The 17,136-nt window shown below is 50.7% G+C and overlaps 3 protein-coding genes across 3 annotated transcripts; 1 reads left to right on the forward strand and 2 right to left on the reverse strand.

Annotated features, from left to right (window-relative positions):
• Window positions 1-432: 432 nt before the first annotated feature.
• Window positions 433-2,764, reverse strand: GGI43DRAFT_217933 (uncharacterized protein). The gene is made up of 3 exons (XM_083200300.1): window positions 1,489-2,764; window positions 1,072-1,421; window positions 433-1,011 (listed from the first exon to the last, which is right to left on the reverse strand). Exons 1-3 carry the CDS (start codon window positions 2,498-2,500, stop codon window positions 667-669), a joined length of 1,707 nt encoding a protein of 568 aa, XP_083056760.1. The 5' UTR covers window positions 2,501-2,764; the 3' UTR covers window positions 433-666.
• Window positions 2,765-5,320: 2,556 nt separating this feature from the next.
• Window positions 5,321-9,285, reverse strand: GGI43DRAFT_415681 (uncharacterized protein). The gene is made up of 5 exons (XM_083207173.1): window positions 9,044-9,285; window positions 8,872-8,976; window positions 8,512-8,798; window positions 5,987-8,462; window positions 5,321-5,905 (listed from the first exon to the last, which is right to left on the reverse strand). Exons 1-5 carry the CDS (start codon window positions 9,084-9,086, stop codon window positions 5,736-5,738), a joined length of 3,081 nt encoding a protein of 1,026 aa, XP_083056761.1. The 5' UTR covers window positions 9,087-9,285; the 3' UTR covers window positions 5,321-5,735.
• Window positions 9,286-9,739: 454 nt separating this feature from the next.
• GGI43DRAFT_218169 (CCR4-NOT core subunit CDC39) lies at window positions 9,740-16,959 on the forward strand. The gene is made up of 4 exons (XM_083200302.1): window positions 9,740-10,210; window positions 10,270-10,594; window positions 10,666-16,610; window positions 16,674-16,959. Exons 1-4 carry the CDS (start codon window positions 9,959-9,961, stop codon window positions 16,710-16,712), a joined length of 6,561 nt encoding a protein of 2,186 aa, XP_083056762.1. The 5' UTR covers window positions 9,740-9,958; the 3' UTR covers window positions 16,713-16,959.
• Window positions 16,960-17,136: the final 177 nt, after the last annotated feature.

Genomic DNA, 17,136 nt, shown 5'->3' on the forward strand with positions numbered 1-17,136 from the left:
ATACGCTCTTGGCCATTGCATTCATATTTTTTGCCTATACTTTAAAAGGATTGACTTGCCAGTCGTTTTCATAGCAGCATTTGCTCAGCTCGACAAAAAATCGATTCCTGATGCAAGTCTAACAAGTTTTCAGTTCTCATATATAGCCAACCTCCTCAGCATGCCGCAAAGCTATGGCATACCAAAAAGCGGCGGATGAGCAGGACAGCTCGAAAGTCATCGCCATCATCTATAGTTAGAAAATGCAACCAGTCCATATAGCCCATCTCCAGCCGGCAGCCAGTAGAAGTGCTCTTCAAGCGCTGCAATGGAAGTTGAGAACAGCATCTCAGAGTTTCCAGGCGCCCATTTGTTCCCGCCCACATTTATTCCAGCTCTCCATTTTACCAAATCCAGTGAAAAATAAAAATAAAAAAGATGAAAAATAAAAAAAAAGGTAAAAAGAATATTTGCTTCAATCCACACTGCAAATCGTTCGTACATCATGGCCCATTCCCGTAAAGCGTAGTCGTTAATGACTGGTCCAGAATTCTCTCTGCTAACTTCGGCTCGCTCTGTATGCTTTCGTTTGATCATTCCAATAAGCAAGGTATTAACATGTATAAATTTGAGATCATCAAATTCGCTAAGTTACAGCGTCATGCTTTAGCACACGTATCGCTCTCACTATAGCTCTTCCTCTTCTTGTATTTTTATTTCGGGCTTCACCAAAGCAGGTGCTTCTTTGGTAGGAGACTCAGCACCACTTGAAGTAACAGTTCCCAGGGCTGAGCTCAAGCTTTGAGTAGTGGAGAATCTATCTCCAATATTGGTCTGATCAACGCTTGGGCGTGCTTTTTTGAGCGGGCTGCCCACCATTGCCGCAGCGAGAGAGTCGAAATTGGCCTGTAGGCTCGAACTTGCACTTGGTGCTGATCCGGCAAGCAATCCTGGATCGGCCGGGGAATCGGTTCGTTGCGATGTTTCTGGGGTAGAGTTTGCGTCTGGTTCAGCCGAATGTGCCCTCTTAAGCTATGTGAGAATTAATGTTAGCGTTCAAGCTCCATATGAAGATATCAAGCTTGATCATACGTGTATACGGTTTACACCATCTGCTAATTCGCCTTGGAATTTGGCATCTTCTGGGGCTAGCTTGGAGCTAGTTTCCTTGTCGGCTACTTCCTCCATCTTGCCAATGAGTTCGTTTTCGTCGTCATCATCGTCGCTGTCATCAGCAACATTGCCGTTGCTCTTCTTCCTGGCCTTCCGTCGTCGTGCCTCTTCGGCTTCTTGGTCTCGGAAAGCAGAAAATCCGACTGTGCCACCGGCCTTTAGAGGTCCTAGGTTAGAAAAGTCTATCTGACCTGAGCGTCGTTTGGCCGCGAGGGCTGTTGTCTGTGAGTTCTTCGCTGACTGAAGGACGCCAATTTTTTGCAGTTGTCCTATGACGGTATTAGTAAGATAAATTGAGAGAAAGAGGAGCGCAAGCAAGTAGGTGATCGAACTCACTTTCACCGCGGTAGAAGAACGTAAATGTAGCATAAGGCTTGTCTGGACCGTCAATTCCAGTAACCGTTTGGGTGCTGATGGTCTTGGGGTCGAGCGTCTTGGGTTTAGCAAAGCTTGTAGTGTGCTCAACATCTGCGTCGATCCCATTGCCATTCTCATATTCATCATCTCCGTCATGCGCATCAAACTGAGGAGAGTACTCTCCCTTTTTAATCTCTCCTGAGGCTAGAACACGGAACATGGCTACCTTGATCTGGCCTGTTGCCTCGGGAGGTTCATCATCATCGTCAGACCAAGAATCGGAGTCGTCATACACGGGCTCAATTGGCGAAGTTTCATCGCCATATCGCAGAGTGCCTTTTCGTGCATCTGAATCCATACTGGAGTTTCCTTCCAAGGTCGCGGCCTGTCGCCGCCTTCGTCTTTCGAATTTTTGACGCCGCCTCTCAAGTTTTTCCGCAGCATCGTGGCCCTTGAGATCTAGGCCGTTAAGCCAGCGCTCGAGACCAACCTCACGGAAGAGGAATTCACGCTCGGCCAAGCCGCCACCTTCAGCGTCCGGGACCTGGACCCAGCGGCTGTTGACCCAGGTCTCTTCGCCGGGACGCAGTAAAGTGGCCACCTCCTCTTTGCCCCTCCCATCAAAATAAATATAGGCGGCAATCGTTTCGTTTTCAGAGTTTGTCAAGGGCATGTAGGGGGCTACAGCTCCAACCTTGCCTCGTTCATTCTGGGAGCCAGAGTGGAGACCTCCGACGAATTGTGGCTTCGGGTACGGGTTGGCCTCGGACGGCTTTGGGGCCGAGTACGGGATGGGGAGACCGGGAGTCAACAGCGTGATCGAGATGGCAAACTTGGCAGGCTCCGGCTTGTTGCCTGCGTTGAGGGTCGGCTGCGGCACGGGAATGTACGTGCTAATGCGAGACAGCCTCGACTGCTTCTGTATGCCGTACTCGGGTAGCGGAGCGGAGTTGGCATGGATGCTAACCGCAATACCCTTGAAGCAGGGCATCGTAATGGAAACGAGGCTTTTTTCGAGGGGGAAATTGTCGCTCGAGTGTAGGATTTGGGAGTGTTGGGCTATTTAAGAGCTGGCGGGCGTTGGGAGACGAGGGAGACGTCGACTGTTTGACCAAGAGAGGGCGGTGGGGGAGACCTGATTAAGCTTGGCGATTAGAAGCTCCGATTCACCAGCTAGCCATCTCATGTGACGAGCAAATAGCGTGGGGTGAGGGCGTGTCCTGCGCACCAGAAGCAAATACGGGAGATAACCAAAAAGAGGCAGGCGATGCGTTGACTTTGCGTTCACCAAAAGAATCACAAAAGAATCACAGCCATGACTTGCTCTGCGAATAAGCACCCGAGGACGGCCTCGTCAGTGAATGGTGGAAGGGGGGGCTATTTGGGGGGGTCCAATCCCGCCCGCATCAGCGGATCATCTCTTAGTCCGATCGGGATACCTGCTGGGTACAAATTCCAGCCCTCTGTTTTAGAGTGTTTGGGCGCCAGCTGCAGTGCTGTCATGGCCGCCTCATGCATGAATGCCACAAGCCAGCTGGTTTTCACCGCAAGAATGGAGCGCATGTGTTGGCACTGACTCGCATCTGCGGTTTGGTTGTGCCCTAATCCGGCCTTGCTGGCAAGGATTATTGGTATTTGCCGCCAGGAAAGCTGTTCCGTGTCTCTGGCTGGCAGCCGTTAGATCATGCAGCTTGGCGGCACTATTGCCGCCCAGGTACCGCAGCCATAGCGCCCAGAGCGTCGCCTCCAGTCTAGGGCTGTATTGCTACATATGGCCTCTCAGGGCCTTGAGGTTCTGGGAAGGATAGGAAGGTGGCATTCGGTATTACGGATCGTGTCACCCAATGAATCTAATCCCTGAGCCAAATATAACCCTATTCTAGCGCTTATAGATTGAAAGTAGTAGTAGCTTATCAACTTAGACGGCGAGCAAGATATTTCAAGGGGAAGAGTCGTCAGTAATAATAACAACAATTGAGAGATTCAGCTGTGCGGGCGCTATTCTAAGGCATGAATGTGCCTAATATGTGCGCGAACTACTGTATCATGCCACTACTAATAAAAATCAATTAATAGCCAAAGAGAACGCTTCTACCGCTAACAACATTAGATTAATTACCATTGGGGTATCTGATAAACACTGCAATACCACTGAAATGCCCGGTCTACTGTTCCAAGTTTGATTGCGACTTTCTCTTGCGAACACTGCCGCTCCCTTCTCCGCTGTAGCTGGTACCAATACCCGAATCTCCAGGCGATTTATCCTCAACTTCTTCTTCTTCGTCGTCAGCTTCTTCTCCGGCAACAGGTATCTCATAAAGAGGCTGTTTATGCTCTTCCTCGTCTTTGATGTCCGGTTCATGCTTCAAGGCAGGCTGCTTTCCGTAGGTAGGGAACTGCTGCGGATAGTCAGATCCACCATCTTCGTCATCATTCTCGTCCGAGTCGTCTGGGTCTGTTGCTTCTTCCGTTGTCGACCGGCGTTGGCTCTTTCGAGCCTTGTGCTCCAGTTTATTGGACGAAGATCCCAATAGAGCGCCGAAGATAGCCCAAGCAACGCTCATAAATGCAAGTTCACAGACCCAGAAGAGCATCGTAAATGTTATAAAAGTCAGAAGGCGATAGTGAAACATGAGCCATCGAAGACCGCTAAGCTGCGCCGTCATCGTAAGTGAAGCGCTGTAAATCTGAATCCCCTGCCCTGCCTCTATCTCCACATATGCCGATAAGGGAATGGAAGAATCTGTCGGGAAAGCCACTCGTTCGGCCACTGGTATATTCATTGTGCAAGTTTGCGCCGTTGGAAATATCAAATGGTAGAGCAAGAATAGAATGCGCGATGCCAAAGAAACCACAGGATCGATGTAGGGGAGCAAGGCCGGCCTTCGTGAGTGGAAAACCACATCGTTCTGCTCGAAACTCGGTTCGCGATTGGCAAATTTCCGCGCATCTTCGGCTAATTCGTAGCCATTCTCGGAGCCCAGTAGATATAAGCTAACCATAAAGTTCCCTCGTTCGACATTTGGAGGCGATCGTGGCATTGAGAGGGTAACGGAGATGTCGTAGTCTTGCTGCGGCTTCAGCATTGGAACGGCGAGTGCCGTAAGGCCATATGGGTTAAGGCTCGTCCTATACAGGCCAAAAAAATTAGCAAATAATACGCCGGCGTTGCTGTACCATCGCAATCACGATTATACGCACCCATATTGCAGATGGACCGGCGTAGTGACAAACTGGTCCGGAACAAAATTCTGGAAGAAGAGCACAGAGGCAATCGCAGCCAGGCCAAGCAGTGTCACCGCTCCAGAAACGAGCAACGCGATATTGACAGCAGCCCTCTGGACGGGCTTTGAGGTGATAACGCGCGCAGTCTCCTGGAATGTTTCCTGGCGTACATGACTAGCGTTAGCTCAGGGAGCTTCAAGATGCAGACCAAATAGCGAAGCAGATTGCGATTACCATGGCAGAAAAGTCGAGCAGGCTAAATCATTCCATAGACAGTTAAGATTCCCTTTCAAATAGAAGACAAACAAAATTCAAAGCATATGAAACGTCGAGGGAGATGTGCGAAACAGGGCGAGGCACTTGCAATTTGAAGTTTGGGACCTGTGTTACTGATTATTGACATGAGCTTCAGAGCATGTGATCAGCATGACGTCTTAGCCGATGGCGGCGGCAGCAAAAGGTACCTGAAAGTTACTTGCTCCTAACACTAGTGTAGCCACAGCCTGCGCTGTTAATTCGGTCGTAGACAAGGACAGATGTACTGCCCTTGTAGTTTTAGCTAATTACCATATTTGGCACTGCCGTGTTAATGTACCATATTAGATTAAGTGCTGGGTCTGCCTGGCATCACGCCAGCCCCTGGTTTCCAGCGAACTACATACAGACTAACATCTTCAAAAGATTAAACTATGGAGCATACACAATATCATATATCTCAAAAAGAAGTGAACAGAAGGAAAGGACAGGATTTATTAACAAAGAGTACCCATATAAGGATCGCACCACTATAATCGAATGAAACCAAGCATAAACAGTTAAGTCTTGGTGTCCTTGCAAAAATCGCAAAAACCATCATCAAAATCATATACATTCAAACAAGCCATAAACAGATTCGTCGTGTTTATCATTCAAAAAATAAGGGGGTTGAAGAGAAGGGGAATAAAAATGAAAGAAGAAGAAAAGCACCATCACCCAACCAGAGCTCGTTAATCGCCGCCCATTTAGCAAGGTTGGAGGTAGTTGCTTGGGACCAGCCCAATTTGGCCATTTCCGTTGTGGACTTCTGCCTCCCACCACCCATCATCTTGGTAACGATAGACGGCAAGGTAGTCGCCTTTGGCGAAGCCGAGTTCCTCAGGGATAGCAGCTTGATAATTATACACTGCGCGTGCTATAGCATATGTTAGTCAATCTGACGCTTGAATTTCGAGTTGAGATGGGTCTATATTAGAGAACGAGAGGAATAACTTACCCATATGTAAAATTGGTCGTCCATCTCGAGAGTATTGTCTAGACGGGTCAGCCACGCTTTTGCTCCGCTGGTGGCCTCCATCGTATAGGCCCATAGCTCGCGACCCTGGCCGACTGGAGGCTCGGCTTCTTGTCGACCCATAGCGATCATCGCCACTACCACCACCACCACCACCAGGAGAAGCTAACTGCATCGCCATTTCGGAGCCGCTATAGCTGCTTCCCGGACGGCTCTGAGAGTAGTTATAATCCCCCCTATACGGATTCGGCGAAGCTCCCCTAGTTGAACCCCTAGTCGATCCATGAGTCGATCCATGAGGAGACGCCCCGCGGTAGTATCCTTGACCTGGGCCTCGGTTTACACTGGTCGAAGAATTGTTTCGCTGATGGTAAGGGTTTGGCGATGCTGAGTGCCTGGGATCATTGCTCATTTGCCGCTGAGGCTGGGGAGATGCGCCACGAGCAGTGGCTGGGGAGGCTGAACGATCATTGCCTCGCGTACCAGGTCGTGATATAGGAGAAGCAGCGTTGCTTGCAGATCCTCTACGACCATCATCGCCGAAAACGCTCCTTGCCTGGTTCGCCACCTTTTGGGTAGCCTGCTTCATGGCCTTGGATGTCACAGCTGGAGGCGGTACTCCCAGCCTCGTCACCTGGGTTTGAGCTTGATACGAAGGCGGAGGCGTGCCGTGCATGCCAGCAGCTGCATCATGGCTACCAGGAGCTGGGAAGGATCTTGTCATCGCTGCCTCGGTATTTGGAACAGGCGTAGAGATGCCATGATAGTGATCAGCCGACATTCTCACTGAAGCTTGCTTGCCCACGTTGACATTCTTGAGCTCGGCCAAGGCTGCTGCAATGGGGTCCGCCGGTTCAGCCTTCCGGGGCGTCGGTTGTGGTTTCTGTCGATTGGTATCAGGGTTCGTAACAGGGAGAACGTTCTGTCCCACACCAAGGGCTAAGCTTGCATTAGCATCAATTGGATCTGGGCTGGCAGTCCGTTCTTTCAGCAAATTCCGAGTCTGCGGCTCGTTATTTCCGTAGGGCTGAGGTCGGCGAACGGGGCTTGTCGATGTCTGAGATTGGGACGGATGCCAAGTGTTTCTGTTGCTGGGCGAATTGCCGGCGGCAGCCGCAGCTTGTAGATCCTTGGTGCTCTTGCGTCTAAAGGGGCTATGGTTTTGGAAGAATCCACTTCGTTTCTTGAGTGCTTGTTTATCAGGGCTTGACGAAAGCGGTGGATCTTGCTTGACAGGAGACATTTTGCCGCTTTGGCGTTCCTGGCTGGAAGCCGACGTGGGATCAGAATATTCGCTGCGAGAATCTCGGCTCGACGGCCTGGCAGATTGGATCTGGGAGCCGCTAGCTGACGGAGGACCAGGGCGGCACAGCATCGTCATTCCATCCTTCGGATATGGATCATGGGGACTTGTTCCTTTAGGACCCTGCCGAAGATTATCATATGGCGATGGAGGGCCTGTTTGCGACCTGCGAAACTGGTCGTCCGTGGCTGGTGGCTGTCTACGGTACTGATCTTCGGCTGTAGGCGGTTGCCTACGATACTGGTCATCAGCTGGGGGTGGCTGTCTTCCATATTGCTGCTGTTGCTGCTGCTGCTGCTGTTGCTGTTGCTGTTGCTGCTCTTCAGGCGGAGGCAACTGCCGGCGATGCTGGTCGTCTGGGCCAGGCTGTTGACGCCGGTATTGATCTTCTGCCGCTGAAGGCAGCTGCCGATAACGATCGTCCATGCTTGGTGGCTGCTGCTTACGATACTGATCTTCCGATGATGCGCGTGCAGCTGGCAGCATCTTCTGGGGGCTTTTTTGAGGAGTTGCCGCACCCTCACGGCCAGCTGGCTTGGGCTGAGGTCTATGAGCCAAATCGTTCGCCAGCGCAGAATTAGGATCGTGATGCGATTCAAACGTAGAAGGCTGTGGTGAAGACGAGCGGAAAGCCGGATTGATACTCCGGGGAAACTGCGCCACGGTATAGTTGTTTTCATCTTCGGAAGCTTCAGAGGTGGTATCGTGGACATCGCCGCGGACGAAGTTGATATACTTGGGGGCTTCAGGGATCTCTTGTCCTGTACCACGTTCGTTTATGAAAGTGACAATGTCAGTCCCCACATCCATGTTCTCAAGAGCGAGGCGGATCTTCTCGCAAGCTGCATCGTCGCTAACGCAAACTGTCGAGGCGATGTTGGCATACGTCCAAAGACTGTTTTTAGTAAAGTCAAGCCTCTCTTCTTCGAGGTCCTGAAACTTGTCGGCAGCGGCCTTCCACTCTCGGTTCCATCGAACTGTGGTCTCTTCCAATACCTTGACAGCATTTTCATACTCCGTGTTCGAAGTCGCGAGACTGATTTGCGTCTTCTCCAGCTTGGCTTTGTTTCGACGCTCTTCTTGGCCCATCACCATATGGCCTTGTGCGAGATAACCTTTAATTTTCAAGCATTCTTGTTCGTATTTGTCTCGAGTCTAGCAAAGGTCAGCCGAGAACATTTTGCATCCAATGTGTACCCCTTACTTTGTTAACGTGGTTTGTTTGTTGAACTTTTATTTTGAGCAGCTTCTCCACAGTGCCCTGAACAATTTTACGTCGTTCCTTGATGCCTCCGGCGAAGGCGGCCAGCGGTTCTTCGAGCTCCGTCTTCATTTGCGCGGCAATGCTTTGATGCTGCTTGGCCATGGCCTCGAGTTCGGTACGGACCGTTTCCATAGAAGCTTTGAGTGTCCCGCTTTCATGAGTGCCTATGGTTTTCTTGCTCAGGTTCATCAGCTTTCGGGCATACTCATCTTCGATCGAAGATCGTGCTGTAATGTCGAAAGTCAGTATTTGGTCGGTATTGAACCATAGGTCCATCGTCTGGGCGGCAGACATCCTCACCGCCATAGAAACTCTTGAGTTCGTCGCAGGTCTGCTTCGAGTTGACCATTCGGTCGAGGAGGGGGCCGACGCCAGCATCGTCTTTGCCCCAAAAATTGTTGGCAACTGTATCGATATAACTGTCAGTACTGTCTGCTCTGTCTGAGCGCGGGTTCGCGGCGCAGGGACTGACATGACATTGCTACCGCCGGAGCGTCTGCAATTGCGGCAGGCATCGTGCCTGGTGGGAGTGAGGGGTCGATTGTATGTGCCAAAATTTATTGCAAAATCCGAAAAGCGATTAGAAATAGATCGTAAGAACTCCGATAGCCTCTGTCGCATATATCAACGCGCAGCTGCTCGAATGTCACGGTTGTAAGATGCAGAGGATGCGGGCATGGTGCATAAGAGCCCGTACAGATAGATAGCCGCCGCACCGCCAAACAAGGCCGTGGCGTTGTTTAGAGTGGCTGAAGGCGTTGGCCAGGAAACAGCCCAGCCGGCGCGGCTGCGTCACGTGAGCCTCCGCAGCGAACCTAATGGCTGGCCCAACCTAACGCGGGCTGCCACCCTGCCTCGACAAAGGCGGAACAAATCGCCGCCCTCGTCTACGGTTCTTTTTGCGGTACTGTCCGGAGCCTCTTCCACTCCATCTTGCACCCAAGCCATCAAACGAGACTCTCAGACGCTCAAATCTTACCTCGACGCACTTGCTGGTCCAGCTTTTCGGCCGCTGCCTGACTGCTGCTTTTCGCCTCCCCAGAAGCCGCTTAATTCTTGCGCCACCTGGCAATTCGGCGTCCTGGTACTGCCACGAGGATCTTTCACGCGAACCCACTTTGGCTCTACGTCCCGCACAGTCAAGCTTCGCTACCAAAGCCTTGGCTCGAAAGAAGCTTCTTCTTCTTCCACCTCGTCTCCCTACAATCAACCAACTATCATCGCATCGCCTCAGCCACTCCATGTAGGAACGCCTCTCGGTTTTACCTTCTGATAGTCGTTATCCTCTAATTTTCCCTAATCTCCTCCCATCCTTATCCCACCGGTCTGCCTTGGCCCTTTGGCAGACACCACCTCTTCCACTCTCGACCGCCGCGAATATCCCTCCATGGTCCCTCCACAAAGAGCGGGATCATTCTCACCAAATCCTGCGCAGACTCTTCAAACTGGCAGTAACCACTCACCCCATCCATCGCACACTGGTATCCTCAGTGCTGGCGCAAGCCCCAGCACAAGCAGTCCAACGGGGGCCAACTCCCTGACGAAAATTGTCGTCGCCCAAGTCTATCTCTTGCTCAGCACTATTAAGGAGGATAAGGATCGTGCCAAGTGGGAGCTGCAAGTTGAGCAATTACGAAAGGTAAGCCCCTCTTTAGCTGTAAACTCTCGGATGATTCTAACCCCACCGGCCAACTATAGCTCATCGATGAACACGGCATGGAGGTCTTTTCCAAATACTTCACCCGGTTGGTGGCGGGCAATGCACCCCAGATATTCCCGGGCCTTAATAGACCCGTCGCCAACCCCGGCAACTACCACATTCTCGTTGGTGAGATGCGCAAGATTGCACACGATGTCGATCAAGCCACAAAAATTGCAGAGTCGGTGGAAAGTGGCACAGAGGACATATTCCGCGATTTCGACCTGTCAACCTTTATGGAGCACTTCAAGCTCGATGCCTTGGAAAAGACCTTGTTAGCTTTGGCATTTAAGCTTGGGTCCCGCCCTGACTTGAAAACGAAAGGTAAGGCAAAGATTACACTTCGCCATGGTATTTGTTCCTGTATTCACCGCTAACGATTGGGCTTAATATAGCGGATGCTATCCTATCCACCAACTTTCCGACCTTTATGGATATTATCTCTCGACCGGATATTGAAGCCCACGCTGACCTAACGCCCGCCTTTGTATCACTCATCATTGACAGATTTTTGCAATATTATCCTCCGAGCTTCAATGCAGCCTCCCGCCGAGACCTCCAAAATTCGGTTGCCAAGCGCTATTTGTCTGTAGACCAAGCACCCCCTTCCGAAGTGCTGGCAGCCCTCGATATCAGCAGAGTTCTGGCTGATCGGCCTGCCAATTCTTTGGCGCGCTACATTCAAAAGTCTGGACCGGACTTTACAAAGGACGAAGAATCGTGCTTCCAGTTCCTGCGGGGTCGTCCGGCTAACATCCAGCTCGGCCCTGAGCAGGTTTCTGCGGCACTCACTTACGCTACAATCAGCCAAACTCCCCCGCATGATCCCGTTATCCTCGTCAGCGCGCTCCTCCGTATTGTGCCCAAATCTTTCGATTGGACCGAAGTGGTCCTTTGCTTTGACCAACCCTCGGCACGTATCTCTTCTGCTCAGTTCTTACGACTTTACAAGGCTCTTTTACCTATTGCTGAGGAGCCGGCGAATAATTTCGATATTCAGCGGCTGTGGGGTGGCTCTTGGGGCGAGCCGGAGGCACAGCTGTCTTTCGTCAGCGCCTACGCTTCCCTGGGGCCTGATCAGCTCGACGCGACCACAATCCCCGGCCTCGAACGGAGCATCAAGATTGAAGACTACGCAAACTCGCCTCCCAATGTGCAAGAACGTGCCGCTATTGTCGTCAAGCATCCACTCGTATCTGTAGCAGCACTGTCGGCAATATTCAATGTTGCTCTCAACTCTGTCCACGCATCCCAGAGCGTCGAAGCAAAACGACTATTCCAAGAGGTAGTCGTCCCGAACCTCGACATTTTCTTGGTCTCTGCTTTTGAGGTTCCCAGACAATCTTGGGCAGTCATGGCCATTGATACGTTGAACTCTCTTTTCGAGACCTTTTTATACAAGCGCTCACCAGAGTATGATTTTGTGCTCGATAGCCTTTGGAAGAAGGACAAAGAGTGGGTTGTGCAGCGACTTATTGACGCGCATGCGGTTAAGCCTGTAGATCTTCCGCTCATTTTCGACCATGCAGCCAAGCATAACTGGCTGGAAGAGCTGGTTTATCTTCCAAACGGATTTGGTATTGATCTCGCAGCCTTTGCTCACGCAGAGGGCTACTTGGACTTGTCGAAATGGGCCCAATTCAACGCCGAACGAAGCAATGAGATTGCTAGAACTTTGTTGCAGTTCCTCATGATCAAGGCAAACCTAGAGATCCAGTTCCAGCGCCCGCCAGATGGCCAGCCACCTGTCAAAACCAGTACCAGTCTCCAGGTGCGAACTGTTTCAGCATTGCTGCAGATACTCGAGGATTTCCTTCCCAAAGCACCAGTTCTCGATCTCATTCTCGTCCAGCGCCACTGCATTACCGCATACCCTCGCCTGATCAACTATGGAGAAGGATACGACGACATTATTGATGCAAATGGAAAAGATGGGAATGCTCTGCCGCAGGCAGCCAATAGCAAGATGGAGGAGCATTATAAAAAGATGTATGGTGATGAAATACAAGTCCGCACAATCGTCGAGATATTGGACCGCTACAAGCATTCGCGGGATCAGCTTGACCAGGATGTATTTGCTTGCATGATTCATGGCCTGTTCGACGAGTACAATCATTATGTCGACTATCCCCTCGAAGCTCTCGCCACAACCGCGGTTCTCTTTGGAGGAATCATTTCCCACAAGCTGATTTCTGATCTGCCCCTGAAGATTGGTCTCGGGATGATTTTAGAGGCAGTGAGAGATCATATGCCTGATGACCCAATGTTTAAATTTGGTCTCCAGGCTTTAATGCAACTTTTGGTACGTCTCCGGGAATGGCCAGGGTTCTGCAAACAACTGCTTCAAATCCCTGGTCTTCAGGGAACCGAAGCGTTCAAAAAGGCAGAGGAGATTGTTCGAGATCACGAAGAGGAGCTTGTACGTGCTCGAAATGGATCGGGCACTCCACATGGAGTAGGATTCCCCATTGATTCATTTGCAAATGGAACCGGCGATGAACAAGCCAGCATTGATCGCCCAGCTCCTGCGTTCACAGCTATCAGCGTTGATCCGCCATCTGCTGAACTCGAATTCGAGGACCCAGATGACGAGACCCAGGGCAAGATCCAGTTCGTTCTCAACAACATCACCGAAGGCACCTTGCAGTCGATGTGCATCGAACTTCGCGATATGCTCGAACGAAGATACCAGCAATGGTTTGCCAGTCACCTCGTTGAGGAACGCGCAAAAATGCAGCCCAATTATCACCATGTGTACCTGGAGCTCGTCAAACAGTTTGAAGACAAAACCCTCTGGGCCGAGGTTCTCCGCGAGACGTTTATTAGTGTATCTAGGATGCTTAACTCTGAAGCGACTCTGCAGAATTCCACGGAGAGATCACATCTCAAAAATCTCGGAGGGTGGCTTGGTCTCCTAACCCTTGCCAGGGATTATCCCATTAAGCACAGAAACATTGCGTTTAAACAGCTTCTTATTGAGGCGCATGATACTAAACGGCTCATTGTCGTTATCCCGTTTGTTTGCAAGGTTTTAACTCAAAGTGCAACCTCAGCGGTTTTTAAACCTCCCAATCCCTGGCTGATGGACATCATTCACCTGTTGATAGAACTCTACCACCATGCGGAACTGAAGCTTAATCTGAAATTCGAAATCGAGGTCCTATGCAAGGGCTTGAACTTGGATCACAAGAGCATTGAGCCTTCTGGAGAGATTCTCAACCGACCTGCTGCAGACGAGCCTGATGTTCTTGTTCAAGAGCAACTCGAAGCCTTTGAGAGCTTGTCGCTGAACGGAATTGGGTCGGCAGTCGGACCTGGCTTGTCTCCTCAAGTTCCAACCATTCCGGAGCTGGGACCTCTCATCACTATTCCTCCTACCAACGAGATGGTTGTCAGTACCAGCAGGCTACACGAAATTGTTCGATCGGCTCTCACTCGCGCTCTTCAGGATATTATACAACCAGTCGTCGATAGATCCGTCACTATTGCTGCGATATCAACCCAGCAGATGATTCGGAAAGATTTCATTGCCGAGCCGGATGAAAACCGCGTCCGAACTTCCGCTATCAACATGGTAAAGGCTACCGCCGGCAGCCTAGCTCTCGTTACGTCTAAGGAACCTCTAAGAGCAAACTTGACCAATTACATGAGGAGCCTTGCCAACGATCTGCCATCGGGTCTCCCTGAAGGCACCATCATCATGTGTGTCAACTCCAATCTCGACTTGGCTTGCAGCATCATCGAGAAGCAGGCGGAAGAGCGAGCGGTGCCGGAGATTGAAGAGATGCTAGAAAGCGACCTGGAACACAGAAGGCGGCATCGTATTCAACAGCCAAATGAGCCCTACCACCTAACAGGAATAAACCGATGGGCCATGACAATTCCAAGCCCTTACAAGATACAGCCGAGACCTGGTGGCCTCAATGCCGAACAGATGGCGATTTACGAAGACTTTGCGAGACAGCCTCGCACTACTTCTTCCACAGTGGCATCCCATGCGCCATCCGCGTCAGAAGCTACAAGATCGCTGGCAAATGAGGTTCTCCAAGAGACCTACAGTGCCTTACCAAACATTCCCACGCCCGCCGAGACACCTTCAATCCAACAACTGGGCGCACAGCTCCAGCCATATGCCCCTGTTCATAACCTTGCCGCTGCCAACGCCATGGGCAACGGACGAGCTGCCGGGTTTCAATTGGATGTTCGAGGTCTGGCAGATCGAGTCAACAAGCTGCTACAGGAGTTGCTGCGCGTGGCCAGAGAAGCTCAAGAAGATCACTTCGTCGGCCTGCCTCGGCCTCATCCTGTTCTTGACGTTGTCGATGCCCTTGTACAGCTCATCATTAAGACGTCTCAAAACTCGGAAGAGTTTGCCATCTATGCTGCCGAGCAGATTAGTGCTCTCATCTTCCAGCAGGTTGAGGACAACTTGACGCTCGAGAGTCTTGTGCACGTACTGGAGACTCTGAGGAAGATTTCTGGCCCTGCATTGAACAGCCGAGTTCGCTCTCTGTTTGCCCAACAGCCTGGACCAAATTTCTTGAGTCTTCCTCTGCTCGCAGCACTGATCCGGACCGATTTGCTCGACTGGAGAAACATTGATCTCGCAATGTCCAAGGTCCTGGAAGCTCGCAAGGACAGCTCGCTGGAGTTCCTCGAACACATGCTCGACCTCACAATTCTCAACAACCGGCCTATTGCATTGTATACTGACTTTGTACGCACTCTTGAGTCGGCCTGGACGTGGATATGTGAAGACCCCAACTCTACCACTGGCCAGCGACTTAAGAACAAGCTGATGGGCTCTGTTCCTTCTCAGTCTCCTCAAGGGCCGTCCAACGCTGACGAACAAACCAATCAACAAGACCAGCTAGAGTACGTTTTCGAGGAGTGGGTACACTTGTGTAACAATCACAATGCCTCAAGCAAAGCTACGACCATCTTTATCCAGCAACTGCAGGCAAGGCATGTCATCCACAATCGCGAGGACTTCCTCTTGTTTGTGCGCATTGGTATCGATCTCTCCGTTGAGCGATATGAACATATTCTACACACTGGGGCTATCGGGGATGCGTATGTCGCAACGGACGCGCTGGCAAAGTTTATCGGCATCTTCTCCGCCATGCACTCTGAGACGCTCGTGTCCCGCGCTGCCTTTTTGGACTCAATTTTGGTATTGGTCTCATTGATACTCAACCACCATCATGTGAAGCGAGGGGAGCACCTGAATCAGAGGGTCTTCTTCCGCCTCTTCTCGATGCTTTTCCACGAGATCTACTCCGTCTGCGAGGAATTGTCAGATGACGACCGTCGTGACGTTATGCTGAGAGTTGCTACCAGACTTGAGAGCATCGGCCCACAGTATCTACCTGGATTTATATTCGGATGGCTGTTGCTTATCCAGCATCGGGCCTTTATGCCTATTTTGCTGCAGTTGGTAGATAATGCAGGATGGAAGCCTTTCGCGGACCTCGCCTGCCAGCTACTCGGCTGCTTGAGCGAACAGCTGAAGGCGCTTAACGTCAGCGACGCCGGCAAAGATCTCTCCAGAGGTACGGTGAAATTGTTTGTGGTCCTGCATCACGACTTCCCAGACTTTTTAGCAGCCAACCATGTCAGATTCTGCGCCAACATACCGACGCACTGTATTCAGCTGATCAACACGGTTTTGACTGCGACACCCCAGCAAAACTACGGCAAGCCTATCGAGAACCTTAAAGGTGATCGGCTGGAGGAGCTAAAGACATATCCCGGCCTCATCGATGAGACAGTTGCAACTCTGACGGAGGCTGGCCTGATGAGCGTGCTGGATCAGGTATTCGAAAATGGCCCTGCGGAAGAAGCAGTAGCCCAGATTGTACACACTATGACGTCCAACGCACCCACCGAGACCACGTTTGGCCATGTGGCTATTGCAGCGAACGCTGAGATAATCGGTGCGGTCGTGCTGTATGCTGGTCACCACGCTACCGAACAGCCACCTCCAGCGAGTGGCTCACTATCCATTTCAGGGAGCGAGCCAGAGGTTGCCATGCTATCCCTCTTGGTGCACGAACTGCCTACGGAAGCCCGTTATTACTTGATAGCCAGCATGGTGAACCAATTAAGATTCCCCAATCCTCATACTGAGTTCTTCAGCCAACTCTTGCAACACATCTTTGGGAAAGATATGAATGATCCTGAAGAAACAGACATTCGTCAAGAGATTACGCGAATCCTCTTGGAGCGACTGGTGGGATTCTGGCCCCAGCCCTGGGGACTCATCTACACAGTTGTAGAAATATGCAAGAACGAGAGAAATATGTTCTTTGAACTCCCCTTTATCAGATCAACCCCAGAGGTAAGTAGTGCACAGTTTCGATTCCGGCAATTCAGTTACAAGAGATGCTAATCAGACATATAGGTTGCTGAACGGTTCGCCTCAGTGCTTCAACGGGTATAATTTACATTGAAGGGATGAGGGGGATTCGACACGAAGCTACGATGATACAATGGAGAGGGGCTCTATGAGTCTAATCGCATAAATTTTGGTGCGTCGGAGCAAGGAATTCGGTTTACTCAATTTTACTTGTCTTATTTTTTTTATTTTCTATTGTCCTTTTTTTTTCTTCTTTGGGAATAGAACGGAAGGGAAAATGGTGAATTGTCAAAGAAAAGTTCGGATCTAGTTTTGCTCGGTTGAGCATATACAAGGGGGGCGACTTGAGCGAACGGTATAAATGTAATACTTTGTATTAATGTACGATAAATACTTTTACGATGCGGGAGGAGCGAGAGCGAGAGGAGTGGGAGAATACCATTGGCGCATTTGGGAGCATCTAGGTTTATGAACCTAGCCGGATAACATTTGGGTTTAAGATGCCAGT

This window comes from Trichoderma evansii (assembly GCF_050947405.1).
Source record: "Trichoderma evansii strain SZMC 28006 chromosome Unknown GGI43scaffold_25, whole genome shotgun sequence".
Classification (NCBI taxonomy): Eukaryota; Fungi; Ascomycota; class Sordariomycetes; order Hypocreales; family Hypocreaceae; genus Trichoderma; species Trichoderma evansii.

Excerpts from the sequence above, each read along its gene's own strand:
- GGI43DRAFT_217933 (XM_083200300.1), bottom strand. The coding sequence starts at position 2,500 with ATGCCCTGCTTCAAGGGTATTGCGGTTAGCATCCATGCCAACTCCGCT. Across the intron at positions 1,422-1,488 it reads GTTCTTCTACCGCGGTGAAA|GACAACTGCAAAAAATTGGC; the intron begins GTGAGTTCGATC and ends ATACCGTCATAG. Across the intron at positions 1,012-1,071 it reads ATGGTGTAAACCGTATACAC|CTTAAGAGGGCACATTCGGC; the intron begins GTATGATCAAGC and ends ATTCTCACATAG.
- GGI43DRAFT_415681 (XM_083207173.1), bottom strand. The coding sequence starts at position 9,086 with ATGCCTGCCGCAATTGCAGACGCTCCGGCGGTAGCAATGTCAT. Across the intron at positions 8,799-8,871 it reads ACTCAAGAGTTTCTATGGCG|CACGATCTTCGATCGAAGAT; the intron begins GTGAGGATGTCT and ends TCGACATTACAG. Across the intron at positions 8,463-8,511 it reads AAACAAACCACGTTAACAAA|ACTCGAGACAAATACGAACA; the intron begins GTAAGGGGTACA and ends GACCTTTGCTAG.
- GGI43DRAFT_218169 (XM_083200302.1), top strand. The coding sequence starts at position 9,959 with ATGGTCCCTCCACAAAGAGCGGGATCATTCTCACCAAATCCTGCGCAG. Across the intron at positions 10,211-10,269 it reads AAGTTGAGCAATTACGAAAG|CTCATCGATGAACACGGCAT; the intron begins GTAAGCCCCTCT and ends GGCCAACTATAG. Across the intron at positions 16,611-16,673 it reads TTATCAGATCAACCCCAGAG|GTTGCTGAACGGTTCGCCTC; the intron begins GTAAGTAGTGCA and ends TCAGACATATAG.